Source organism: Macaca thibetana, chromosome X (assembly GCF_024542745.1).
Source record: "Macaca thibetana thibetana isolate TM-01 chromosome X, ASM2454274v1, whole genome shotgun sequence".
In the NCBI taxonomy this organism is placed as follows: Eukaryota; Metazoa; Chordata; class Mammalia; order Primates; family Cercopithecidae; genus Macaca; species Macaca thibetana.
The window spans coordinates 44743830-44770835 of NC_065598.1; the positions used below are offsets into that span (position 1 = coordinate 44743830).

General features: G+C 48.0%; 1 protein-coding gene across 2 annotated transcripts in view; it reads right to left on the minus strand.

Moving 5' to 3' along the window:
- Positions 1-571: 571 nt before the first annotated feature.
- The window catches only part of DIPK2B (divergent protein kinase domain 2B), a 54798-nt gene continuing 28363 nt past the window's right edge, over positions 572-27006 (minus strand). The window contains exons 3-5 of one of the 2 annotated variants that reach the window (XM_050775669.1): positions 10073-10246; positions 6025-6313; positions 572-4149 (exon numbers count right to left, since the gene is read on the minus strand). In XM_050775669.1, the coding sequence (XP_050631626.1) occupies positions 3809-4149; positions 6025-6313; positions 10073-10246 (804 nt within the window). In that variant the 3' untranslated portion in view covers positions 572-3808. Of the gene's footprint in view, positions 4150-6024; positions 6314-10072; positions 10247-13387; positions 15323-27006 lie in introns of those variants that run through there. The other variant, XM_050775670.1, reaches the window with a different exon arrangement.

Genomic DNA, 27006 nt, shown 5'->3' on the forward strand with positions numbered 1-27006 from the left:
TTTTTTTTTTTTGAGACAGAGTCTCGCTTAGTCGCCCAGAGTTGTTGCTCAATGGGCCAAAATTGCTGGGCCTTCGCACCTCTCCATGCCTAGTTACTCGGTCTAGATATGCCTTAGGAAGGGTGTGACCTCTAGTGAAGCCACTCTGTGTGGCTGAGGCAGAGCCCGAAGGGCCTGATGGCTTAATGCTGCGTGTCAACCATGCTCCCGCACTGGGAAGAGCATTGTTTCTTGAAGGGAGAGCTGGGTGGCCCAGCTCCGTGTCCACCACAGGGTGAGTGGGGGAGGGTTAGCAGGTGGCTGTGGGGAGGGGGGAAATGTTCCGTGAAGGCAGCTGAGTGGGACCTGTGGTCTTCAGGCATGTTGACAAGAACATCTGCTCTGTTGTGAAGGTGTATGAGAAAAGGACTCTGTGATCTCCTGAACCCAGGAAAAGTCACTAGCTGGGGAACTATTTCTAAGTCACCCCTAAGCATGTGTAGGACCTGCCTGACATCTGCCCCGCTCTCCTTAGCAGCCAGCTTGTATTAGGCCATTTTTGTATTACTATAAAGAAATACCTGAGGCTGGGTAATTGATAAAGAAAAGAGCTTTATTTTGGTTTATGGTTCTGCAGGGAGTACAGGAAGTGTGGGGCTGGCATCTGCTTCCGGTAAGGGCCTCAGGAAGCTTCCAATCATGGTGGAAGGCGAAGGGGGAGCAGGCGTGTCACACGGTGAGAGCGGAAGTGAGAGAGTGGGAGAGGTGGGGGAGGGAGGTGCCACACTCTTTTAAACAACCAGATCTTGAGTGAGCTCAGAGAGAACTCACTCATCACCTCCGGGAGGTCACCAAGTCATTCCTGAGGCAAATTCTCTTATCACCCAATCACCTCCCAGCAGGCCCCACCTCCGACGCTGGGGATCACATTTCAGCATGAGATTTGGAGGGAACAAACATCCAAACCATATCACAGCTTACACAGAATTTTATTGTAATTTATACTAAAAACCAATCTCCCAACAGCTCCTCAGGGGACAGCTCGCCAGTTTTCTCCTTTACTCCATCCTGGGACTCAGACAAGTGGGGCACAAGGTCTCTTTCTGCTGATACAGGTGGGTCCCAAGTCTGCATTTCCTGTCTGGACTCAGCATCACCAAGGGTTACATGATGGTTTCGAAGGAATGTTGCTCAGAATTTCAGGCGACTGGTCTGGAGGAGAGAAGGGGGCAAGTGCTCACCTTGAATCCGTGCAGGCGGACAGATGTGTGGTGGAGGGATTCGAGGGTTACCTCAGACCACGCACTGGCCCACACAGGGCCAAAGTCACGCATCGTGTGGAGGCATTTTGCGGTGGAAACACACCTGGATGCAGGGAGAAGGGCTGGGGCCTGGCTCGTGCGTCAGAGGGTCTCTCTGGTAAGCCTTCGTCCTCCATGGGACTCTGGAGGATCTGGAGGCTGTGGCCTCTCTCCTGGTCTCTGGTCAGGTGGCCAGCTGGGAGGACAGCTGCAGTCAGGCCAGCAGGAGAGGGACTGCGGCTGTGCAGGTGAGAAGGCTGTTCATCCTCCAGACCAAGCCAGAAGGCAGCCATTTCAAAGCGTCTCAGGCAGCCTAAGCTTGCTGGCCAGTCCACAAGCTTGGCCAGTCATCTCCACTGTCATGGTTGCCCTGGGGCAGTGCCTGTAGCAGTCAAGAGACAAACCCAAAAGGGAACCAGGTACTCCACAAAATAAGGCTTTTCTGGAGTCCATTTTTGAATGGGAGTGAAGGGACCAGAATTGGGTAGCACAGGTGAAAGTCGGAGGCGGAAGGGGAGGGCAACAGGAGCCTCCTAATAGCAACAGGGCTCCTCTGATGGCTGCCTTTGCCTTGAGGACACCCTGACAGCCTTGCTGAACCTTTCTTCGATTTTGAGCTTAGCAAGCTCCTGCCGGACCTTCTCTCCTTCACTGGGGCTCAGCTTGCAGGGGCTCTGGAAATATCTCCGCAGATCACTCTTCCTCCCTGGGCCTCAGTTTCCTTATCTGCACAGTGAGGTCTGTTAAGCCAGGTCTTCTGACTTTACTTTTGTTTATTTATTTTGAGACGGAGTCTCGCTCTGTCATCCAGGCTGGAGTGCAGTGGTGTGATCTTGGCTGACAGCAACCTCTGCCTCCTGGGTTCAAGCGATTCTCCTGCCTCAGCCTCCCGAGTAGCTGAAATTACAGGCACACACCACCACACCTGGCTAATTTTTGTACTTTTTAGTAGAGATGGGGTTTCACCATGTTGGCCAGGCTGGTCTTGAACTCCTGACCTCAAGTAATCCACCTGCCTCAGCCTCCCAAAATGCTGGGATTACAGGTGTGAGCCACCATGCCCAGCCTGTTTTGACTTTAAAGGAGGGGATTCAGATACCTGAATCTGAGGTAAAAGAGGAGGTAGACTGAGAGGTTCCTGGGGTTAAAGGCTGGCAGGGAGGCTGGGCAAAGGTAGAGAAGAGCCCCCTGCTTATGTTTCAGGGGCCAGGGCAAGAGAGCACGTGGAAGCCTACATACCATGTGGCTAAATATTTCAAAAGCAAACAAACAAACTGTTGAATCAAGTATGTTCTATTGATTGACCTTGAAAAAAATATTTTTCGGATGAGTGACCTGTAAGGCCAAGTTTAAAGGAAAATTCCTAGACTCCTTAGAGTCCCAACTTGGAGCATGTGGTGTGGAGAGAGCTGGTCCAGGGCCTCAGCTGGGGCTACAAAAAGAATGTTCTCCCACTCCAGATCTCCTGCTCTAGGGAGCGGGGCTGACCAGGGGCCCCTGCTGCTGTGCTCTGAAATCTATCTTTGCTGTTTCCGCCAACCACTGAGTGCAGCAGGGATGCTAACGGGGTCTATTTGTGGGAGACACAGGGCTCCTCTGATGGTTGCCTTTGCCTTGAGGACACCCTGACAGTCTTAGTGAACCTTTCTTCGATTTTGAGCTTAGCAAACTCCTGCCGGGCCCTCCTTCACTGGGGCTCAACTTAATGGTCCTCCCAGTCTTCTCCGGCTCCCTCCTACTTTCCTTTCACACAAGCATTGCCCCTAACAAATCTTTGTCCCGTTCACTCTATCTTGACACCTATTCTTGGAGGACTTGGGCTAACACATTGGTCCCCCACTGGCCCCCCCTTATCTTCTTACCTCTGGCTTCTTCCCACACCATGAGAAGCTCCATGCACAGGTGTATGGAGCCTCAGGTACCAGGCTGTAGGCGGTGGCAGGCATGTCCCCATGGCCTGCAGTCTCCTCATCCTGTGATGGTGTGGGGAGTGAGGCAGGGCCATAGGGAGCAGGAAGGGGACCCCTCTTGTCTGAGTCTAAAGTGGTAGCGGCAGGGAGCCTGTCTTTCCCCTGCCTTCCCTCCACTCCAGCCTCCTGACCTGCACGGCTCTTTCTCATGCTCCCCGCCTCTGTGCTTTTCCAGAACACACTTTGTAACCACCTGGGATGGAGGTGGTGAGCGTGTGTCCCAAGACCCATGCTTGGGATATACGCTCAATGGTGGTTCCATCTCTGTCTTCTTTCACACTCAGGAGAGTCTGGTGGAGAATAGAGGAAACTGAGGCTCAAAGACATTGAGTGAGCGTCCATCCCCAGTTCTTCTGATGCCCACCCCGGGCTTTGCCAGGATGTCCCAGCCAGCAGAGACAGCCACATGGTATCGCACAACTCCCCTCTCAGTCCCTGAGAAATGTGCCTTTCTTCTCATCTTTAAAGAAGTGCTGCTTCTTTCAACCTTGCAGCAACCCGACAGGGGGAATGGAGAGCCAAGCGTGTTGTCCCCAAGGCCAGCTAGACACCAGCCCTTCAGAATTTATCGTTATATTTGCAATCTGGGTAACGATAGGCAAATCTAGAGTCACAGGTTCTCAGGGGCCTCAAGATGTGTTTCAGCCAGCTGGCGGCTCCAAGGACTTCTGGGTCTGGGCGGGTGCTGTCCCCACACTGAGCAAGAGCGGAGTCTATGTCGTCTTGCACTGGTGAGGGGAACCTCCCCTGGAGAAGTCGAGGCAGCAACTTCTGACACACCAGCACCGGGCTCTGCTTCTCAGAGACACTTGCGCAGGAGGGCAGCTGGGCCTGGCAGCCGGAAACCAAGCAACTAAAAATGTCTTTATTCTCTCCTGCTCTGGTGGCTTCTTGGCTGCCTAGAAAAGAAATGAGAAATATTATACACCCTGCCACCTGGGCTCCTTGAGGGAGGGCACCACTAATTAGAACTACTGGTTGATGCTGGGCACGGTGGCTCACGCCTGTAATCCCAGCACTTTGGGAGGCCGAGGTGGGCAGATCACTGGAGGTCAGGAGTTCTAAACCAGCCTGGCCAATATGGTGAAACCTTGTCTCTACTAAAAATACAAAAATTAGTCGGATGTGGTGGCGCACATCTGTAATCCCAGCTACTCAGGAGGCTGAGGCTGGAGAAACATTGAACCCGGCAGGCGGAGGTCACAGGGAGCCGAGATTGCACCACCGCACTCCAGCCTGGGCAACAGAGCGAGACACCATCTAAAAAAAAAAAAAAAAAAAAAATTACTGGGTGAACTAGTACAGTCTCCTGGCATTCCCCTGTCACCAGGAGATTTAGGACTTAGGGACACAGAGGCTCCTTTTGAGAAGCACGTGGAAGGAATCCACTCTGCTACAATAGAGTGAGGCCTGGGCACGGAAAACCCACTTACCCCTACCGGAAGTTAGGCTGGTAATTGTAGGGATCACATCCATATTGTTAGACTCTCATTATTACTAAATTAGGGAACTCAGGAAATTATTGGGACTGGTTTCATTTGTGCCTTTAAAATGCAAAGTGAGGGCCAAACGCGGTGGCTCACACCTGTAATCCCAGAACTTTGGGAGGCTGAGATGGGCAGATCACCTGAGGTCAGGAGTTCGAGAACAGCCTGGCCAACATGGCGAAACCCCGTCTCTACTAAAAATACAAAAATTAACTGGGTGTGGTGACAGGCGCCTGTAATTCCAGCTACTCAGGAGGCTGAGGCAGGAGAATCACTTGAACCCAGGAAGTGGAGGTTGCAGGGAGCCAAGATTGCACGACTGCATTCCAGCCTGGGTGACAGAGTGAGACTCTGTCTCAAAAACAAAAACAAAAACGAAAAACAAAATTAAATGCAAAGTTAGGAGAAAAAACAAGTAATCCCAAATATGTATTCAATGAGTTGTAGTGTGAATGACATTTCATGATTTACATATCCGGAATATTCTGGAATCAGCCTCATTTCTTCTGATTTGATTCTTCTTAATAAAGGCAAATCAGGAAATAAATAAGTGTGGTTTAATTTGTCTATTTTTGTAAGCTTTTGCATACAAACAAAATCAGAAATTAGAAAAAAAATCCTTTGTCCTCTTATTGGGCTCAGAAAATTTGGTGAGCATTAGAGATTAGGGTGTTCGAAGGGTTCTAGAACCCTGAATGAAACTTTACACATAGTGAGAAACACAATTCAGTCATCTGCCTCATTCGGTTCCATGCTTTTTTGCTTTGAAAACTTTATACAGAGCAATTGTGCCAAAATGGATTGCAAAATATACCAGTAAATCAACCTGATAATTTAAGTTTTAGATAAAGGGTAAAAGCATCTGATGAGAAAGACTCTGAGAGGGAGATGGACCCAAAAGGTGTGTGTTTGTGTGTGTGTGTGTGTGTGTGTGAGAGAGAGAGAGAGAGAGAGGAGAGTCAAAGCAGGTCCTGGGCCACATAGACCCAACTGCACAACAGCACTGCCCTGGGAGGGTGCAGCTGGGGGCTATGCCACTCTGCACAATGCTTCTCATGGACAAGGTCAAATCCACTTCCCCTTTGGAGATGGAGTTAGAGTAGAAATTCAAATAGGAGTGAGGGACATTTTACATGAAATCCAACATTCTCTGAACTTGAGTGGCTCTCACTGTGACACGCGGAGATGGGAAAGGCCCAATAGTGTGACCCCTGACCCACCCTTCCCTAGCTCCTGTCACCCTGACTTCCCCTCTGACAGCTGTTCAGCCAGGCCCATGCTGAGTACCTTCCTGCTTGTCGATGACACCCACTGCACTGGCATCCCGGATGAACAGATGCCCGTTGTTAAAGACGCCGAACATGCCTGCATCAATATGGGTGAAGTAGAAGAAATAGTTCAAATCGTTGCTCCTCAGAGACTCCAGGACACCCAGGAGCTGGTAGGCAAGGTCGGCTGCCTGATCTGGGGGTGCACCATAGAATTCCTGCAGCGGTCTGGTGCTGGTGCTGACGAGGAATCTGCCACAGGAGCCCAGGTACTGGGGCAGCGGCCATCCCTCAGCCCCAGGGAAGATCTGCCAAGCCAGAAGGAGGAGGATTAGAGAGAAAAATCTGGTGACAGCTCTCTATCTATTTATTATCTATCCATCTATCTCTATCATCTATCTATCTATCTATCTATCTATCTATCTATCTATCTATCTATCATCTATCATCTATCATCTATTATACCTCTAACTCTATCTACCTATCTCTATTTATTATCTATCTATCTATCTATCATCTATCTATCAATCTATCTATCTATTATCTATCTATCTATCTATCTATCTATCTATCTATCTATCTATCATCTCTCTATCTCTGTCCCTCACTGCAAGTACAGAAAGATCAGCATCTCAAAACACGTCAGCGAAGAGTCTCTCAACCTTTTTTATACCTCTGGGAACATGGCAGTGCCCCGTCCCTCCTCTTCCCCATGTTTTAATTCTATTACAGATGGGAAGATTCAGAAAAGGAGGCTGCTGTCATTTCTTTGTAGTAGACTGAATTTCTTTCTTTTTTTTTTTTTTGAGACGGAGTCTCGCTCTGTCGCCCAGGCTGGAGTGCAGTGGCCGGATCTCAGCTCACTGCAAGCTCCGCCTCCTGGGTTTATGCCATTCTCCTGCCTCAGCCTCCCGAGTAGCTGGGACTACAGGCGCCCGCCACCTCGCCCGGCTAGTTTTTTGTATTTTTTTTAGTAGAGACGGGGTTTCACCGTGTTAGCCAGGATGGTCTCGATCTCCTGACCTCGTGATCCACCCGTCTCGGCCTCCCAAAGTGCTGGGATTACAGGCTTGAGCCACTGCACCCAGCCGTAGACTGCATTTCAACAGAGTTCCTCCAAGTAGGGTATGAGAATGTTAATGGACTTGCCACAATTTTAGATAGTATCGGGGATTCAGGGAAATATGTTTAAGAGTTGTACAGTTGAAAAAAATAGGATTATTTGAGATTTCACAGATATCACTGCTTAGGAAGAGGCTATGGGAAAAATAATAGAGGATCAACTTAAGTCTGATTTAAAGCAAAACTTTTTTTTTTTAAAGCGACAAGGTTTTGCTCTACCGCCCAAGCTGGAGTGCAGTGGCACGATCATAGTTCACTGCAGCCTCAAACTCCTGGGCTCAAGCAATTCTCTCACCTCAGTCTCCTGAGTAGCTAGGACTTCAGGCACGTGCCTCCGTACCTGGCTACTAAAGAAAAATATTTTTAAAAATAACAGCAACTGGGTACAGTGGCTCATGCCTATAATCCCAGCACTTTGGGAGGCCGACGTGGGTGGATCACTTGAGGACAGGAGTTTGAAGCCAGCTTGGCCAACATGGCGTAACCTTGTCTCTACTAAAAATACAAAAATCAGCCAGGAGTGGTGGCGCATGCCTGTAATCCCAGCTACTCTGGAGGTTGAGGCAGGAAAATCACTTGAACCCAGGAGGCAGAGGCTGCAGTGAGCTGAGATCATGCCACTGCATTCCAGCCTGGGTGACAGAGTGAGACTATGTCTCCAAAATAAATAAATAAATAAATAAATAAATAAATAAATAAAAATAAACAGTACAGGTACCTCGTTCTGGGACAGGGCAAAAATCATAAGGGTGGTCTGTGGGTGACTGAAGTTTTGGGAACTACTATACTGGCCTTAAGCCTCTCTCCTGCCAGCCATGCATGAATCTGTCTGGCTGGGGTAGCTACATTCATCGTACAGATGTTCCCCAACTAACTGGAACCTTTCAGACAGCCTAAAACTGGCCTAGGGAAGCATGAAGCCCTGACCTGTCTCCTCTGCCTCCTTGAAAGAGGTCCGAACCTGTGGATTTGTGAGATGAAAAGTGGGGAGGAATCCTGGCTAACCTTTTCTTGACTATTTATTGAAGCAGCTATATCTAGAATGGCTACATCAGCACTTTATTCCTTGTTTTCCTTCTTTAAAAAATAAAGGCATCCCCTTTTCTGATGGTTTTCTGCAGTCCTCTGCCCATTTTAACCCACATAACTGCACTGTGAAGAACCCGTGCCCATTTGAGTTTCCCCTGCCTAGAGGGGACCTGTTTTGTTTTTTTTGTTTTTTTTTTTTTTTTTTTTTTGACAGAGTCTCTTGCCCAGGCTGGAGTGCAGTGGTGTCATCTTGGCTCACTGCAACCTCCACCTCCCGGGTTCAAGCGATTCTCCTGCCTCAGCCTCTTGAGCAGCTGGGATTACAGGCGCACCCCACTGTGCCTGGCTAATTTTTTTTTGGTAATTTTTAGTAGAAACTGGGTTTCATCTTGTTGGCCAGGCTGGTCTCGAACTCCTGACCTCAGGTGACCCACCCGCCTTGGCCTCCCAAAGTGTTGGGATTACAGGTGTGAGCCTCAGCACCTGGCCCGGAGGGGACCTTTCTTACTATGTACCGCAGAGGGAAGTCCTGGGCCTACTGTTGTCTACAGGTGCGGCCACATCGCCATTCCTGGGTTCCATGCCTTGCCCTTCCTGGGCAGAGCCCAGGGCTGAGTCCCAGCCCCATGCTCTCATCCCACGCCTCTCAGGAGCCAGGCCTAGAAGTAGCCAAAGTCTGGGAGAAAAGATCTGTGAGAGTGCAGGACAACTGGCAATTCCTTTTCCTTCTCTAGTATTTCAAAGGCCAATGTCGCCAGGCAGGTTTTAGCGGGAAGAGTGGGCCACACTCTGAGGGCAGATGGCTCTGCATTTGGGTTCTATTGCTGATGTTGGCTAAAAGTGACTTGGGCCGAGTCACTTCACATCTCAGGACTCCACTGAATCTCATCTGGAAAAGGGGACAATAATAATATTCTCAGGGGGTGGCTGTGAGCGCTAAATGAGATGATGTCAAACCTTCAGCACAATGCAGGTGACTGAGTAAATGAGAACTGTTATTATGTGTTCAGTCATCATCCCTTTGGCCAGTGTTTATTAACTGTCTTTGCTGTGGCTTCTTCCTCCTCTACCTGCGCCTTTTCCCCCTCCTCTTCCTTCTCTTTCCTCCTTCCTTTCCCTCTCCTCCTCTCCCGCCTTCCTTCCTCTTCCTTTTCTTAGTCCTCTTCTTCCTCCTTCTCCTCCTCTCCTTCCTCTTCTTCCCTCTTTCTCTCTCTACTCCCCTTCCTTTTCCACCTCCTTTCCCCCACTTTCTAGTTCCCTTTGTGTCCATGATGTGACCCCTGTGTCCTTACCCTTGAGGTCAGGGGTCAGTTGGAGTGATTGGGCTCCACATATTTTATGGGTGTTTGTTTCCATGTTAAGTGTCTGTCTCTACCACTGGACTGGAAGCTGCATGAAGGCAGGAGACACCATACTTGTCTGGTTGACCAGTGTATCTCCAGGCCCTTAATGCATCTTCATTTATTTGACCATTCCCCTGTGTATGGACATGTAGGAGTTACTTCCTTTTTTTCCCCCCCTCCTTTCCAAGCATAGCTGCAAGGTACATCTCTGGGTGGGTCATTCCTTGGCTATTTCTCCACTTCCTGAGCTTGATCCCATCTGATTGATCTTTGAGGCACAGGTCAAAGTTGGCCTCCTTCACAAAAGCCCTTCAGGGCTGCTCAGGCAGTGAAGGTGGCTACTGTTCCCTCCTATCCCCATCTGCCTCCCAGCTCTGGGCTCCCACACCTGTTTCCTCTACAGCAGCCACAGCACTTTCACACTGCAGAAGCCAACACATGCCAGAAAGGACCTAACACGGGCTAGTGGCCCCAAGACAGGCAGTAAAAGGAGGGAGAGAGCTCAATCCAGGGCGGTTTCTGCAAGTCCAAGATTGACCCCCAACCTAGAGGGCTTGCCAGGTCCTTGCGTACCTGTAGGAGGATGGGGTGTGAGTTGACAGCCAGCGTGTAGAGCAGGCGCAGCTTGTCGCGGTCTGTGAAATGGTCCATGAAGATGCTGCCAGCGTCGGCCACCTCTGCATAGCGCCTGACCACGCGATCCAGGAGTCGCTGCGAAGGGCAGCGCAGGAGCGGACTGGCCAGGCCCTACGCACAAGTGGGAGAGAGGTGGGAGAAGACAGAGGGATGCTAAGCTCTTGTGGGGGATTAGCAGGAGGGGGAATGGGCAGACCCTGTGTTGGGGGTGAGGGAGACCTTGAGGTTGGGGGGCCAGGTGAGGCGTGGGGGAACGACCTACAGGGGTGGGAGTTGCGGGGTGGGAGGTGTTGGGTAGCTCCGCCCAGGGGGAAGAGGGGGCAGATCCCTGTGGCTGGGGAGAGGAGCCAGAGCACTTCTGCGGGGGCGGGATGGGAGGCCTCCTCCCCCACCACAGGCTACACTGGGGTGGGGCACAGAGACCCAGGGAACAGAGAAGGGAATGCGCTCTCTTGGGCAGCACGGCAGGAGGGCACTCGGCAGGCCGAGGACAGGGTGGGGAAGAGGAAGAATGGGAGAGCCGGTGGACCCCACCTTTCCCCAGCCCTCAGCTGGCCATCTGAGTTTTGCATTGCCTGTGTCTCTACCCACCATTGCCCCCCCACCCTGCCCTTGGAAAGAAGGCTGATCCCAGGTTGAATTCATTCCCTGCCATGGGCTCTTTCGATTCCTTCTGCCATTTGACTTCGATATCACAACTATGAGGCTGCACTTGAGCGTTTTTATATGCACCACTGTGTTCTTGGGATAAGACTTGGAGATACGAACCTAGGCTTTTTTTTTCATGAATGTTTCCAGTAGTTCTTTACAGACTAATACAGATGCCACTAACACCATGCGGGTGTGGTAATTTGGATCTGTGTCCCTGCCCAAATCTCATGTGGAATTGTAATCCCCCGTGTTGGAGGAGGGGCCTGGTGGAAGGTGATTGGATCATGGGAGCAGATTTCCTCCTTATTGTTATTATGATAAGGAGTGAGTTTTCATCCTTCCTCTTCGCCTTCTGCCATGATTGTAAGTTTCCTGAGGCCTCCCCAGCCATGCTTCCTGTACAGACTGAAGAACTGTGAGCCAATTAAACCTCTTTTCTTTATAAATTACCCAGTCTCAGGTAGTTCTTTTTGTTCTTTTTTTTTTTTTTTTTGAGACAAAGTTTCACTCTTGTCACCCAGGCTAGAGTATAATGGTGCAATCTCAGCTCACTGCAACCTCCAGCTCCCAGGTTCAAGCCATTCTCTTGCCTCAGCCTCCCAAGTAGCTGGGATTACAGGCATGCACCACCACACCTGGCTAATTTTTTTGTATTTGTAGTAGAGATTGGGTTTCACCATGTTGGTCAGGCTGGTTTCAAACTCCTGATCTCAGGTGAACCACCCACCTTGGCCTCCCAAAGTACTGGGACTACAGGCATGAGCCATGGTGCCTGGCCTCAGGTAGTTCTTTACAGCAGTGTGAGAATAGACTAATACAAATGCTAGAAGACTTCTTGAAAGATAGTGAGTTTAAGCTGAAGCCTGAACCTGCAAAGAGGGTGGAAGAGTATTTCATGCAGAGGGAACAGTATATGCAAAAATGTTGAGAGGAGAGAGAATGTGCTAGAAGCTACAGGTGGTTAGGGCTTTTTGAAGCTAGAGTATCACTAGTGAGAGTGAACAGAGAGGAATCCCAAAATGGAAGACAGATGAAGTCATTTTAAGGAATTTTGATTTTATCTAGAAGGGATAGGGGACCACTGAAGCCTTTAAGCAGATACACATTTTATGCTCAGCTATACGTTTTAGGAAAGCGATTCTGGGTTGTTTTGTGGACAATAGATTCAGAGGAGTGTGGCCAATACTGCTAGTTATTGGCCCCTGCATTTTAGCTAGGCATATGGCCACCCCAAATAAAGATTTCATTCCCAGCTTCCTTTGCAGCTAGGTGTGATAATGTGACTAGGTACCAGTCAATGAGATATAAGTAAAAATTTCTGAGAAGAGTCCTTAAAGGGAGAGGATGTAGCTTTCTTCACTTTTTTCTTCCTGGCTGGAATGTGGAAGTGATGGGTGGTGCTCAGGCAGCCATCTTGGATTAGGGCACACTAAGGGCTGTGAAGCAGCAGAATAAAAGTAGCCTGGATCCCTGACAATCATGGAGCCACTATATTGGTCTTGGACAGCTATGTATCAGTTTCTTTTATGTTTTTTAAAAAGTGTATTTTGGCCAGGCATGGTTGCTCATGCCTGTAATCCCAGCACTTTAGGAGGTCGAGGTAGGCAGACCCCTTGACTCCAGGCATTTGAGACCAGCCTAGGTGACATGGTGAAAGCCTGCCTCTACAAAAAAATACAAAAACTAGCCAGATGTGGTGGTGCATGCCTGTAGACCCAGCTACTTAGGAGGCTGAAGTAGGAGGATCACTTGAGAACAGAAGGTGGAGGTTGCAGTGAGCCATGATTGTGCCACTGCACAGCCTGGGCAACAGAGTGAGACCCTGTTGCAATGAATAAAAGTGTATTTTGATCTTGTTTAAGCCACTGTTACTTGGATTTGTTGTTACATGCAACTGAACTTAATCCTAACTATCACAGGAGGAAATAATGGAGGCAGGAAGGTCAGTTAGGAAGATGCAATGATTGAGGTGTGAGATGAGAGAATGCAAAGACTTGAAGATATCTGTTGGTAGCAGAATATACTAGTCTTAGTGATAAGCTGAATGGTTGGGGGCTGTTGGTGAGAAGAAAGGAGGTGTCAGAGAGAGTACTCAACGTGAGGATGGATAACAAGAATATTGTTTGCTGAGGTGATTTTAAAACATGTTTGCAAACTCTTTGTCACTTCTCCCATCAAGGGATAGAGTCTCATTTCCCTCCCCTGGAATATGGACTGCCTTTGGTGACTCACTTTTGGTGGATAGCACGGTGCAAGAGTGAAGATACAAAACACTGAGCCTAGGTCTTAAAAGGTGATACAGCTTCTACTTGGTTCTCTCTTTGGATGCTTGCTTTTGTACCTAGCCACCATGCTGTAAGGAAGCCCAGGTCACATGGAGAGCCATACGTGGAGATGAAAACCAAGGTCTCCCACTCACTGCAGCAGGGCTGCTAACTGCCAGCCAGCCCCAACTTGCCAGCCATGTGATTGAGCCATCTTGGAAGTGGAACCTCTATGCCCTATAGAACCACCCCAGCTGATGCCACATGGAGCTTGGTGAGCCTTTCCCACCAAGCCCTGCTCAAGTTGCATATTCATGAGCAAAATAAATGATTGCTGTTTTAAGCCACTATGTGTTGAAATGGTTTAATACACAACAATAGATAACTGATATATTTGCTGAGAAGGTTCTGAACCACCTCTTTAACTACAGCAGGAACAGGCTTAAGAGACCATTTGTACTACCCCTTCCCTTTATGATGCAGGCAGCTCCTCCCCAAGGTCCCACTTACAGAGTGAGACCTTTGTCTACTTCTGTTTGGCATGTGCTGGCCACGTGCAAACCCACAATTATATTGGCCAATGGCAAGCAGAATTGGGAAACCAGCCATTTCCGATAAAATAAGGTTTCATTTCAAACCAGATACACCCATTTTGGGGATTACCAATTGCTTTGGAGTTTCTAAATCACTTCTCGCATCTGCATACATGGGCAACAGGGCTAACTTACCACCTCCCAGTGAAAAATAAAAAGATAACCAAACCTTGGACCTCTGTTGCCCCTCTCCCTCCCGTGCCTGGTTTCCTCATCCTTGCATTTCCTGTCTGGTGCTATCCCTTGGGAAGCCAGCCGACCAGTCAATGTCTCCATCGACTGGAATTTTGCTTGGCTATGTTGTTACTTGATAGGGGCCTTTAGTTCAGGGTGATACTGAGAGTGGCTGTCACAGTTCTCTACCACAATCCTTAACAGTCTGTAAGATGGTCGATAAAATTTAGCAGACATGTTGCTGTGATGGTTAATTTTGTGTCAACTTGGCTAGGCTGTATTCCCCAGTTATTCAATCGAATGCTAGTCTAGGTGTTGCTGTGAAGGCATTTCATAGATGCGATTAACACCTACAATCAGTTTACTTTAAGTAAAAGAGATTATCTAGATAATCTGGGCGGGCCTGATCCAATCATTCAAAGCCCTTAAGAGCAAAACGGATTTTTTTAAGGAACAAGGAATTCCATCTGCAAACTACAGCATCAGCTTCTGCCCAAAGGTTTACAGATTGCTAGTATACCATATGGATTTTGGACTTGCCAGTCCCTACAATCATGTAAATCAATTCTTTGAAATAAATCTGGACATGTATATGTATCTCCTACTGGTTCTGTTTCTCTGGTAGGACCCTGCCTGATAACACTAGCTAAAGGAAAAACACTTGTTAATTACAAAAACGGACAGCAACTAAGACTGAAATCTAAGTTTGCTTTCATCTTGGAAGCTTTTAGTGAAATCTGAATAGAGGAGAAGTAACTTCCCCGAGGAGTCATTTGACCTGCGATTGGCTTTCATCCATACCCCGGAGTGTTTGCTCAAAACACATCACCAGCAATCAGCAGTGTCCTCATTTAAAGGGTTCTTACCAGAATGGAAACGTAAAAGATAAATAGTCTTGACAGATGATTTCATGACTGTGATGGAGGTACTTAAAAAGTAAAAGAGATATGCTTTTGTTTCCCTCTAGAAGCTAGAGATAAGACAGTTCATCCATCACTAGCGCAAGAACAGGTTTTCCTTCAGACCAGACCAAAATTTAGAAGTTATGTGGACCTTTGGTAATGTCAGAATTGCCCTAGCTCCTTATCAGGTTCTGTCTCATGGGAAGACCTGTCCAGATGGAGAATCTCGCCAGAAATAGATGACAGTGGGATCACATCTGGATTGGGGTGGGCTGAGCAATGGCCCCATCTAGGGGACCACAGTGTGGTGGAAAGAGCTGGGGCTCTGGAGTAGCCATCAGAGAATATTGTGCAAAGGTAGCCTGTTGCTGGTGGGCCTGTGTGTAGGTGAATTCTGGAGGGTGGCATGGGAGCTGCATGTGAAGGCTTGATGCAGAAGCCTCTTTAGTGACTACTATTTGAAAATGTGGTTGGTATAACACAGTTGGGAGAAGGCTAACACTTTCTGTAAGTTCTAAGTGCTGGGCCCTATGCCAGGCTTTTTCACTGGTGTTATCTCAGCACACACAGGAACTTTAGTTCTCTCTGGCCCTGGTGACAGTCCTGAAAATTTAAAATGATTGATTAAAAAAAAGGCTTCAAAAGATTTGTGGAAAACGTGACATTAATTTTCGCAGCCCTGGCAGGTAAATGCAAATGGTAGACAGCGTTATCCAGTGATCTAGTAAAATACTCCCATGTTCCAGATGGCAATAAGGACCGGGAAGGAAGTGGCTTGTTAAAGATCATGCTCCTGGCTGGGTGTGGTGGCTCACATGGATGCAGCTGGAAACCATCATTCTCAGCAAACTAACACAAGAACAGAAAACCAAACACCACATGTTCTCACTCATAAGTGGGAGTTGAACAATGAGAACACATGGACACAGGGAGGGGAACATCACACACAGGGGCCTGTCGGGGGTTGGGGGGCTAGGGGAGAGATAACGTTAGGAGAAATACCGAATGTAGATGACGGGTTGATGGGTGCAGCAAACCAACATGGCACATGTATACCTATGTAACAAACCTGCATGTTCTGCACATGTATCCCAGAACTAAAGTATAATAATAATAGAAAAAATTAAAAGTTAGCTGGGTGTAGTCCCAGCTACTCGGGAGACTGGGGCAAGAGGGTCACTGGAGCCCAGGAGTTCAAGACTGCAGTGAGCCATGGTCGCTCCAATGCTCCTTATTGGTGTCCAAGTTTGCTTTCATACCCAGATTCCAATAGGGTATTACATGGATTTAATGGGGAGAAAGATGGGGGGGAAAAGCCAGTGATTTCAGAATAGGGCAGTGTGTCCCAAACTTGGCTGACAATCCCAGCCTTCAGAATGCTACAAACCTACAGATTCCTAGGTCCCCACCTAGAAATTCTGGAAAGGTAGGTCTGTTGGAGGCTTAGAACTCTGGATTTAGACAGATATCATGAGCTGTTCTTGTTACCAGCCAAGCCTAGGGAACAGAAGGGGAGCAAGGGAGATAAGAAACTGAGATGCAATTCAGCATTTCCATCTCAGGAGCTTTGGAAGAAGTCCCTGGGCAGACTTCTTTCTTTAGCTTAGACACAAATAAAAATGACTGTGCATTCTTGATGGTAAAGACAGCTGGTAATGGCTTCCCCATCACTCCTCAGATGGCTATCATCTGTCCCCAGAAAGGTCTGGCTGGTAAAAGCCCAAAGTTACCCTTTAAAAAGGGATGTGCGCACTGTAATAGGGGTGCTCTAGAAAACCACACAATCTTTAAAACCACCCGAATGGATCTCTCGGGAGGAAATCATAGCTGCTTGAAGGAGAGATGCAGTTGCCGACCCCTCACATCACACGGCAGAGCCTACTCCAAGGAAGGATTGAGTGGAAAGAAGAATCAGCAGTGCCAGGTGGCGGCTGGAAAGGCATTGACTGTCTAAGGGCCGTGTACTGACTCCAACTGGCCACTAGCCCCACGCTGCAACTTGGGGTGACAAGAACCAAAGGAGAGCTGGCATCCTAGACACCTCCATTTTTAGACGTCCTGTATCGGGTCAGTGAAGATACTGTCACACTACCCATCGTGTGACAATACATAGCTATTTACCATGCTAAAATAGTCCATTTTAGCATGGTAAAAAGAACCAGAGACACTGTTGGAATTCTCTGCCGCTGCTTGTCCAGCTCTCTCTTTGGAATTTCAGCACAAACTTGGTTTACAAACCTCACAGAACATGCATGCAAAAGGCTTGGCCTGGTGAGAGGCACATCCTCTGCATTCAGTACATTGGTACCTATCATTGTCACCATCATGGTTATCAGCATCGACATTGTCACTGCCACGTGCTAGATGTGCCTTCCATACAGAGCCATGGTACTCTCCATGCCCTACGTACCCTTATAGCTGAAGCTTCCCCTTCTATGGCCGCTGCTCAGGGCAGCAGGGCAAGGCCATCTTTGGTGGATAAGGGGTACCTGGTGTGAAAGGCTCTGCTTAATGAGCTGTTGCTAAAGAGTTAAGCCAATTATTCTGATTCCCTTTTGGGATTTTGATTTGGGATCTATCTGAGAAAGAGAGGATAGGGCAGTGCTATGGAAAGAAGCAGAGATGCCATGAGTGAGGGTGATTGGGGGTCCCCATGAAACAGTGACCGAAGCACCAGATGCATGGTCGCTGGATGCCAGGGCTGCCTCGGGTCTTAAAAGCTTCTGTGGGCTCATGGAGTCTTTTTGTCTCCAGGAGAGCCAGGCAGCCCGTCAACCCAGAGAAATGGGCTTTTATTGAGGCATGAGGGAAGGGCAGGGGGTTAGGATTGGAAGTCCTGGGCCTACTGAGACTCAATTCCTGCCTCTGTAAGAGGAGGGATGACAGTGTCTTTTCTCAAACCTCATGGGAATGGCATGGAAGATAATGTGCGTGAACCTCGTTAAAGCATTCACCATCCTGTGCCCCTGTATAGCCGTATTATCCTGAAGCCCATCTTCCATCCTAATTGTGCAACTTGCTTCTGCCTGATTTTTGGCAGTTTCCAAAAGCAAATGTTTCTCAAAAGACAAAGATTCCCCACTACTGAACATATTTGAATATTTGCTCAGATAGAAATAAGTGTGTGAAAAAAAGAACATGAACTCCTCTTAGAAAGAAAATCTAAGACCAGAAATGTGGCTTTTCCCAGATTAAAAGTCAGCTTGTCTCAGTAAGAAGGTTTTCCTTGCCAGCTAGATTTGGAAGGCTGAGGGAAATCTTGAACAAATGAATTTTTACTTTGAGTGGACTTACTGTTCTCAAGCTCACCCAGGGAGAAGAAGAGAACGTGCTAACGCTAATAAACCTATGAGTTTCCTTTCTGGTTACACACCCGAACACCATTCACATGATTTAGTTGTTAAATATGCATGTGAAATGGGACTTAGGTTAATCATGCATCATACGTTAATCAATGCTCTATAATTAAAACAATGTTGATTCAATAACTGTCTCAGCTGTGGATAATTAAACCAAAAGTTACTGAACATTTCTCCAAGCTGTATTGTATTCAAAATAATGAAAACTCTTTTTTGGTTTGTGTCATTAAGAGAAACATCTTGGCTGAGTGCAGTGGCTCATGCCTATATTCCCAGCACTTTGGGAGGCTGAGGTGGGAGGATTGCCTGAGCCCGAGAGTTCCAAACCAGTCTGGGCAACATAGGGAGACCCTGTCTCCACAAAAAAATGAAAAATTAGCTGGGCATGGTGGTGCCACACCTGTAGTCCCAGCTACTTGGGAGGCTGAGGTGAGAGGATCGCTTGAGCCTGGGAGGTTGAGGCTGTGCTGAGCTGTGATTATACCATGCATGGCACTCCAGCCTGGGCAACAAAACAAGACTGTCTCAAAAAAAAAAAAAAAAAAAAAAAAAAAAAAAAGAAGGCAAACATTTCACGATTCTTTTCCTACTACAGTAGATGAATTTTTTTTTTCTTTTATTAAAGGTCTTTCTGATTATTTTCCACTGAAACCCAGACATAGCACAAAGCTTTTTGGTGTGTTAACTTTGGATTCTATAAGTGTCTGGCCACCAGAGTGATTCTTTTTTTTCTTTTTTTTTTCAGATGGAGTCTTTTTGTTTTACACCCAGGCTGGAGTGCAGTGGCGTGATCTTGGTTCACTGCAACCGCAACCTCTGCCTCCCGGGTTCAAGCGATTTTCCTGCCTCAGTCGCCCGACTAGCTAGGATTACAGGCATGCGCCACCACGCCTGGCTAATTTTTGTGTTTTTAGTAGAGTCAGAGTTTTGCCACTTTGGCCAGGCTGGTCTTGAACTCCTGACCTCAGGTGATCCGCCTGCCTTGGCCTCCCAAACTGCTGGGATTACAGGCGTGAGCCACTGCGCCCGTCCCAGAGTGATTATTTTTGAGAAACCACTTGGGTGATTTAAAAAGTAGACACCTCATAACTCTCAGTCATGTTTATAGGCAAAGCTTACCCTCTTAGCTCACTGTCCCAGGTACTGAAGGAGGGAGGAAAATCTGTTAAGTAGATAGCTCCCAAATCGTTTCAATTTTGCTTTGAAATCCCTAAGATATGGCAGGTTTACGATAGGCCCCTTTCTCCTTTTAGAAGTTTCTGTCTGTTACCGTTGGCCTAGGCTGATCAGTTCAGATTCCCTGACTCTCAGTCACTAAAGGAAGAAAGTTAGATGCAAAGGGTAGAAGCAGAGACAGGAAGGAGCCAAGAGTGGGCATAGAATTTGGAGTTTTCTTTGGATCATCTCAGAATGAATAACATATCCAGGAGGGTTGAATAGATGTTAAAATCACATAAAACAGAGTTGGTGGAGTGGGGTCAGGGATATGAAATGTTTCCCTTGCAGCAGAAAGCCTGTCTTATAGGCCTACAGTTTCTATGGAAGACAGGGTCTCCTAACTCCGGGTGACATCCTTTCCTTGGGCAGAGCTTCTTTTTGTTTAGATTCTTGGTATTCTGCAGAGGTTCTGGGTTGAGCCCTGATGGGATGTTCTCGCAGGAGCAGAAGGCTTGAGAGAAGTTCTGTTTCATTCCCTGGGGAGAGTCTCCAGGAGAGGAGTCCCAAATGTGGCTTTATCCACTCTCCTGTCTCCCAGCGCCTCCTGGCATGTCTTCTCCCTGTCTCCCCTCTTCAGGCCAACAGTCTGCGTCCCTTCATTCCATCTTGTATTCCCATCGGCCTGTGGAGGGGTCTCTGCTGGATGGATGGACAGCCTTCACCCCAAACTTCAAAGGTGAAAAATTAGATTCAACATCCCCTTTGGGAGGCAGTACAATCAAGTAGTTACAACTATGTCATTGAAAGTCAAGCTGCCTGGGTTCAAATCCCAGCTCTGTCACTTAACAATTGCATGACCTGAGGCAAGTTCTTTAATTTAGCTGTGCCTCAGTTTCCTCACCTATAACTGACAGATAATAATTAAGGGGACCCATAGGACTCATGTTCTGAGCCAGGATATTTTTGAGAGTGAATGGGGGTGGTTTTAAGAATTAAATCAGGACAGCAGGCATCCTGTGGGACTGTCTCAGGCAAACCTAAATTGATGGTTATCCTCATAATTACGGTACCCATCTCATGAGGGCGTTGAGAGGGTCAAGGTTGTGAGAACAGTGTCTGGTACATGGGAAGGGCTCTAGAAGCATTTTCTGTTATCATCTGTCCCAAACGCAACACCCTTTTCTAATTTTTCCATTTCTGTAAGTGACTCCACCATTCTCCCAGTCTTCTGGGTCAGAATATCTGAAGCTATTTTTGACTTCCTTATCTTATTGGCTGATCTCTTGGATCTTTGGCTCCCCATATCAGTTTGCAGTGTCATCATTGTGACCTGTAACATATGCATTGTGTCATGTCCACTTGTGACCTTAGTCACCTCTTCTCCAGCTGGCCCAGGCTGGTTCCTTCCCTTCCTGAGCCCCTGTTCCCTCATCTCTCAGGTGGGGACGATGGTATTTGCCACCAAGGACACCCGCATTGCCAGGCTCTTGCATGGCCTCCGGACATCACAGACACTGTTACTTCCTTCTTGAATTCGCGATAAATATGTCACTGTGCTTTACAGACTGTGGAGTGCTTTGTAAACACAAAAGGTACTGTGGAGGGCCAAACAAACAACATCCACATTGTGACAATAACTGACACAGGACAGTCTTGAAATGTGGGGAAAATATTTGGGAAACACTAGTCAGGAAATCATTTCAGGCAGAAGGATTGGGGGGCGAGTGTTATCAACTTCTCAGCCATTTGAAGAGGCCAAATGGACACAAAGCGTTAATCAGACTGGACATTAAGACAGGATAACCCAAGGGTCAGAAGTTGGCCTTGGGAGGCCGGGCGTGGTGGCTCACGTCTGTAATCCCAGCACTTTGGGAGGCTGAGGCAGGCAGATCACTTGAGGTCAGGAGTTCGAAACCAACCTGGCCAACATGGTGAAACCCTGTCTCTACTAAAAATGCAAAAATCAGCCGGGCGTGGTGGTGAGCGCCTGTAATCCTAGCTACTCAGGAGGCTGAGGCAGGAGAATCACTTGAACCTGGGAGACAGAGGTCACAGTGAGCTAAGATTGCGCCACTGCACTCCAGCCTGGGTGACAGAGCAAGACTTCGTCTCAAAAAAAAAAAAAAAAAAAAAAACCAAAGTGTTGACCTTGGCATCCAGAAAGAGGATGCCCCAGCCCATGACCTCCAGCACTGTGGCCCAGGGACAGGTGGCCAGGCCGTCCCTGGCTGACTCCCGTCTTAGATCAGCACCCACCCACCAGCCTTCTGACTACTCGGAAGCTTGCCTTCGTGCAGAGAGAAGTGCATTCCACTGTATGGGAGAGTGACACTTTGTAAATACCATTTCAATTGCTGGTTCTGTGACTTGGCCAGTGTGAATTGGCTTCTTTTAGGGTGTGCTGGGAAGACCACCAAATGTGAGCTCTAAGAGAGCAGGGACTTTGTCTGTCTTGCTCACCTCTGTGTCCCTAGCACCTTGTAGAAAGTTCATACTCAATACAGTGTTGTTCAATCAGAGGAGGAATGATTGAAACCCCAACTCTGGACTGAGGGTGAATTTACCAGGGTAAATGCCAGCCTGAGACACCCTTTGGGAGCCAACAGAAAGGGTGGCTTTTCTGGAGACACACCCATGTGTTACTGCAGAGTACAGCCTTTGAAATGATGACAATGAAAACCAGTTGCTAACATTATTGCATGCTTGCCTGCTCTGTTTTCAGGCCCGGTGCTCTGTGCCTTGCATGTGGTGCTTTGGTTAGTTCTCACACTTCCACGAGGGCAGGCACTGTGCTCGCCTGCAATGAGAATTCTGTGTGCCTGGAAACTAAGCAACACATCCAGGGCTTTGTACATGGGGGTGGAGCCAGGATTTGAACCCACGCCTGCCTGAGTCCCAGCCCAGGTCATACTGTCTTCTGGGGCATTGAACCTGCAGCCTCCTTGTTGGGTCTTCTCTCTCTGGCACTGTCAGGTGGTCTGTGCCTCCAGCGCAGGCAGCGGATCTCATGTGCTCTCATCTTTCCAGGAACCCTGGGCATCATCCGGCCTATGGCAGGTGTCACGAGTCTTGGATGTGCCCTCCCTTTCCCTCTTTCTCCAGTAGCCTGTGTGAGCGTGGCCTTGCCCTACTTTTGCCATAAAGGTTCAGCACCATTTTCCTGACCCCGCTCTGAACCCTTGCCAGTCCCTGCGTACCATGTTTAGACCCATTTCTGAAAAGATCCACTGTCTTCGAGTCATTTTTCTTTAGAAATGGAAATTCTCAGACCCTGCCCCAGACCTGCTGAATTAGAATCTCTAGGGCGAGTGTGCCAACAACCCTTTCTGGGGATTCTGGTGCCTGCCCAAGTTTGAGAACCACTGTCCTATAGAATGAAGTTTAGCTCCCCACCCCCAGCCCTTGCCCGACCCACCGCTCTCTGACACTCTAATGGAGGGCCGTGACACTTGCTCTTCCCACAGTCACGCCTTATTCTCACTTCCACGTCTTTGCCTGTGGAAGATCCGTCATGGACATTTTCCCTGTCCCATCCTTCCTCTCCCAGTTTAGGCCACACCTCCTCCAGGCAGATTTCCTGGCCCTTCCAGCTCTCATTTTCTTCCTTCTTTTGCATTCTGTGCTACACAGGCCTCGTGCTATGCACGTCGGGTCTCTCCTTAGCTGTTCAGTGCACAGGAACTTTGAATAATCATACCTTGGTAATCATACCTCTGCCTCAGCAAATAGTAGTGGGTGGGTACCTAAGAGGTCCTTAGTAAGCAAATCTTGTCCACACACTGATTGGTGCGCTGCAGTGCACTTACTCGGGGTGTGTGCCCCAACCCACAATTCCTGAGAGGCTGACTTAGGCAGCTGGTGGTTTGTCCAGGAACAGTACAAGAGGTAATGTTGGAGGAGCAGGGAGCATGACTAACAGAGAGATCCAGTCTGCTGAGAGATAATGGAGCAGACACCCAGAAGGCAGCAGAGATGAGAAGCAATGCAGGTCTGGAGCCAGATAGGAACTTACAATTTCTTTCTTACCAGGAGGGCTGGATGGATGTACTTCCGACAGAATAAACCCCTTTTTCACTTTAATTTCTGAGGAGGTTTCTGATCCTTGCAACTACTCATCCCTGATTAAGATACAAGCAAATGGTTGCTTTGAGGGACATGTGTTGTCTTGGTTAAGTAGGCGACCATCTTAGCTGAATACCACACAGTGTCATGCATGGTATTTATGTAGCAGTAGCCCTGGTCAAGGTTACTTCCCTTGCCCACCTGTGCCCCTTGCTGTCAAACCTTTGGCAGCCAGAGGCTCACTTAGTAGTGAGCGTGGCCTCCTCTTCCATTGGGTAGCCCACACCTTGGATGACTCCTCTGGTGGAGGTGGTAGCTAACTTTCCCTTCCTATTAAAGACGCTTTCTTTCCTCTCACCTCCCACTTTGTCCACCATCTTCTTCCATTCCAGGGCCTCTGGAAACTTGTCACTGAAGCGTTTGTGGGTTGCTCAAAGATTTTCACTGTGGCAGATGAAATAATCATCCTGGCAGGCAATTGAGCTAATAGCCGGGGCGAGCAGGGCAGCTGAGGCAGAGTAAAACACATCATTTCATGGTCTGTCATTTCGATTCAGGTGTGCTAAAGCTCATCATAATTCTCCACTGGGCCATTTCTTTTTATACGGGCTGTTGGTTTCTTTTTTCTTCTTGTTTCTTAAATCAAAATACAGGAAACCAAGTGCTTCTGACAACTCATTCGTGCATCCAAAGCTTGCAGAAATATCCATAGGAGCCTTCTCCTGCTGTGCAAAGGTCCTGTTGGCCCAGGAGGCTCAGGCAGAATTCTGATTGTCAGGAAAACCCTCACGCTTGCCTGAGAGCAGGCGCTGCCAGGCTTCTAGTTCCCCCCAGCCCTTCTGTTGAGATTGCATCACCTGTATGAGTCAGGGTTTAATCAGAGACAGGAGCACCAGGAGATTGTTTCAGTTTTATAGGGTTTTGACTTTATACAGTCATGGGAGCTGGCTAAGCAGTCTCTGTAGGGCTGCTGTCCTCCCATCTGATGTTGGAGCTTGAAGTCCACTGGGCAGACAGTTGGGAAGGGAAGATAGATGCAAAGTGGGGGAAGACCAAGGACAAGATTGAAACCATAGCGCAAGCTGGAGCCCACGAGGACTGACTGAAACCATGTCAGTTTTTGTTGCCTTGACCTTGGTGGTGTGGTGGCCTGCAGAGGCTGGAGTCCTGTAGTATGGAGCTAAACCTGGCTCAGGAGTCGTTGAGACTAAAGAAGTGGACGGGGAAAGGTAGAGCAGCTGCAGGCCTGACCATGCTTTACACCAGCAAGGTGAGCCAGCAGGTAAGTGGCAATATGTGTGAGTTATCAAAGAACCCCTGTTTCACTTCCACCCTCCAAGACTCCTGACAGAATCTATCTGTGGTCCACTCTAATTCGAAGCATAGAGGGAAAGGAATTCTGGGAAATGTAGTTCAACCTAGCCAAGTTGACACATTACAAAGCTGTCACATCACCTTTGGCTTCCTTTGCATATCCCATGGTGACTTTCTTCAGCTAGACTTAGCTAGCTCACTGGAGCCTAACTGCCCTGAGTCTGTATTTGGGGTATGGAGGTTTACTGTCCTGAGAAAAGGCTGGAAAGAGGAGCAGGCTTGGGTAGGCAGCTTCTGGGCCAGGTTTCGGGTGAGGAGCTCTCCAGTAGATGGACATAGTGCAGACAGAGCTCATGGAGGAGCCGGTGATGCATTCTCTGGGTACCTGAGAGAAGCTCCTGGTGCACTGAACTAACTTCCTTCCTTTCTTTCTTTCTTTCTTTCTTTCTTTCTTTCTTTCTTTCTTTCTTTCTTTCTTTCTTTCTTTCTTTCTTTCTCTCTCTTTTTCCTTCCTTCCTTCTTTCTTTCTTTCTTTCTTTCTTTCTTTCTTTCTTTCTTTCTTTCTTTCTTTCTTTCTTTCTTTTCTTTCTTTCTTTCTTTCTTCCTTCTTCTTTCTTTCTTTCTTTCCTTCTTCTTTCTTTCTTTCCTTCTTTCTTTCTTCTTTCTTTCTTTCTTCTTTCTTTCTTTCTTTCTTTTTCTTTCTTTCTTTCTTTCTTTCTTTCTTTCTTTCACGGGATGCGGGTAGAGACAGGGTCTCATCATCTTGTCACATGGGCTGGAATGCAGTGGTGTGGGCTCAAGTGATCCTCTCCCTCAGCCTTCTCTAAGTAGCTGGGACTAAAGGCACACACTACCACACCCAGCTAAATTTTTGAATTTTTGTAGAGACAGAGTCTTGCTATGCTGCCCAGGCTGGTCTCGAACTCTTGAGCTCAAGTGATCCTCCCACCTTGGCCTCCCAAAGTGCTGGAATAACAGGTGTGAGCCACTGTGCCCAGCCTGAACCTCCTTTCTATCTCCCATCCCAACCCCTATTTCCCCCTCTTCACTGGCCTCATTCCTCTGCACCCTGGGTACCTTCACAAGGTACTGTCTACCAGGTCCTTTCTGTGGTAGAAGGAAGGGTCTGGGGAGAAAGAAAAGCAGGCACCTTCCTAGAGGCTGGGTGTGAGAAATTAGCCACAGAAGCACTAGAGAGAGAGGCCACAAAGCCCAGAAGGGCCTGAGCTGAGAACGAAGTGCTGTCAGTTCCAACCCAGGTCTGTCACTAGGCTCAGTGGTCCTTTGGAACTGCATTGCAGGGAGACACAAAAAGAATTTGGGGACTCTTCCCTCAACCCAAATATACTGCTGCAACCATGCCTGTGTGTTAGGAAACTTTTAACAGCTCCCATCTGAGGTTGTTGTAAGTCATTTATTCAACAAAAGCTTATCAGTGCTCTGTTTTGTATAAGCTGTTGAGCCTTATACGAAGTAGGACCTACTGAGGTCACAAAGATAAATAAGAGAAGGCCCCTACACCCAAGGTACCCTCGTGGGGCAGAGTGACATATACACCACAAAGTTCAATACGGGGCAGAATATGACAAATGCTGTAAGAGATGTAAACAAGGTGCTATGGGAATACAGAAAAGAAAGCAGTAGGGAAATCCAGGTAGGCTTCACAGAAGAGGTGGTATGAGCACGGCCTTGAAGAATGAGTAGGATTTTGGCAGGTGGAGATCTAATGTCAATGTATTTTAACTGAAGAATCAGAATTGAGCAAAGGCAAGGAGCAGAGTTAAAGGCCATGTCTGGTCTATGGGACACAGACTTGGGTTTATCAGGGGAGAAGATTGGAAATGTATGTTGGGAGAAAACGGTGGGACTCTTGAATACCACATGTAGGAATTTAGATTTTATTTTATTTTATTTTATTTTTTTGAGGCGGAGTCTCGCTCTGTCGCCCAGGCTGGAGTGCAGTGGCGCGATCTCGGCTCACTGCAAGCTCCGCCTCCCGGGTTCCCGCCATTCTCCTGCCTCAGCCTCCCGAGTAGCTGGGACTACAGGCGCCGCCACCACGCCCGGCTAATTTTTTTGTATTTTTAGTGGAGACGGGGTTTCATTGTGTTAGCCAGGATGGTCTCGATCTCCTGACCTCGTGATCCGCCCGTCTCGGCCTCCCAAAGAGGAATTTAGATTTTATTTGATAATGTGCGTAATGTTGTAGGCAAAGATGATTGTTCATGAAGATGCCATGGGCACCCCCCAAAAAACTCTTTAGAGGGAGTTATATTCAGTTTGGCAATATGTATTCAAAGGTGTAAAACCTTTATACCCCTTGACCCAGTGGTTCCACTACGGGGAAGTAGGGAAGCCACAAAGCATAGTATTTAAGGGTGTGACTTCTGCAGT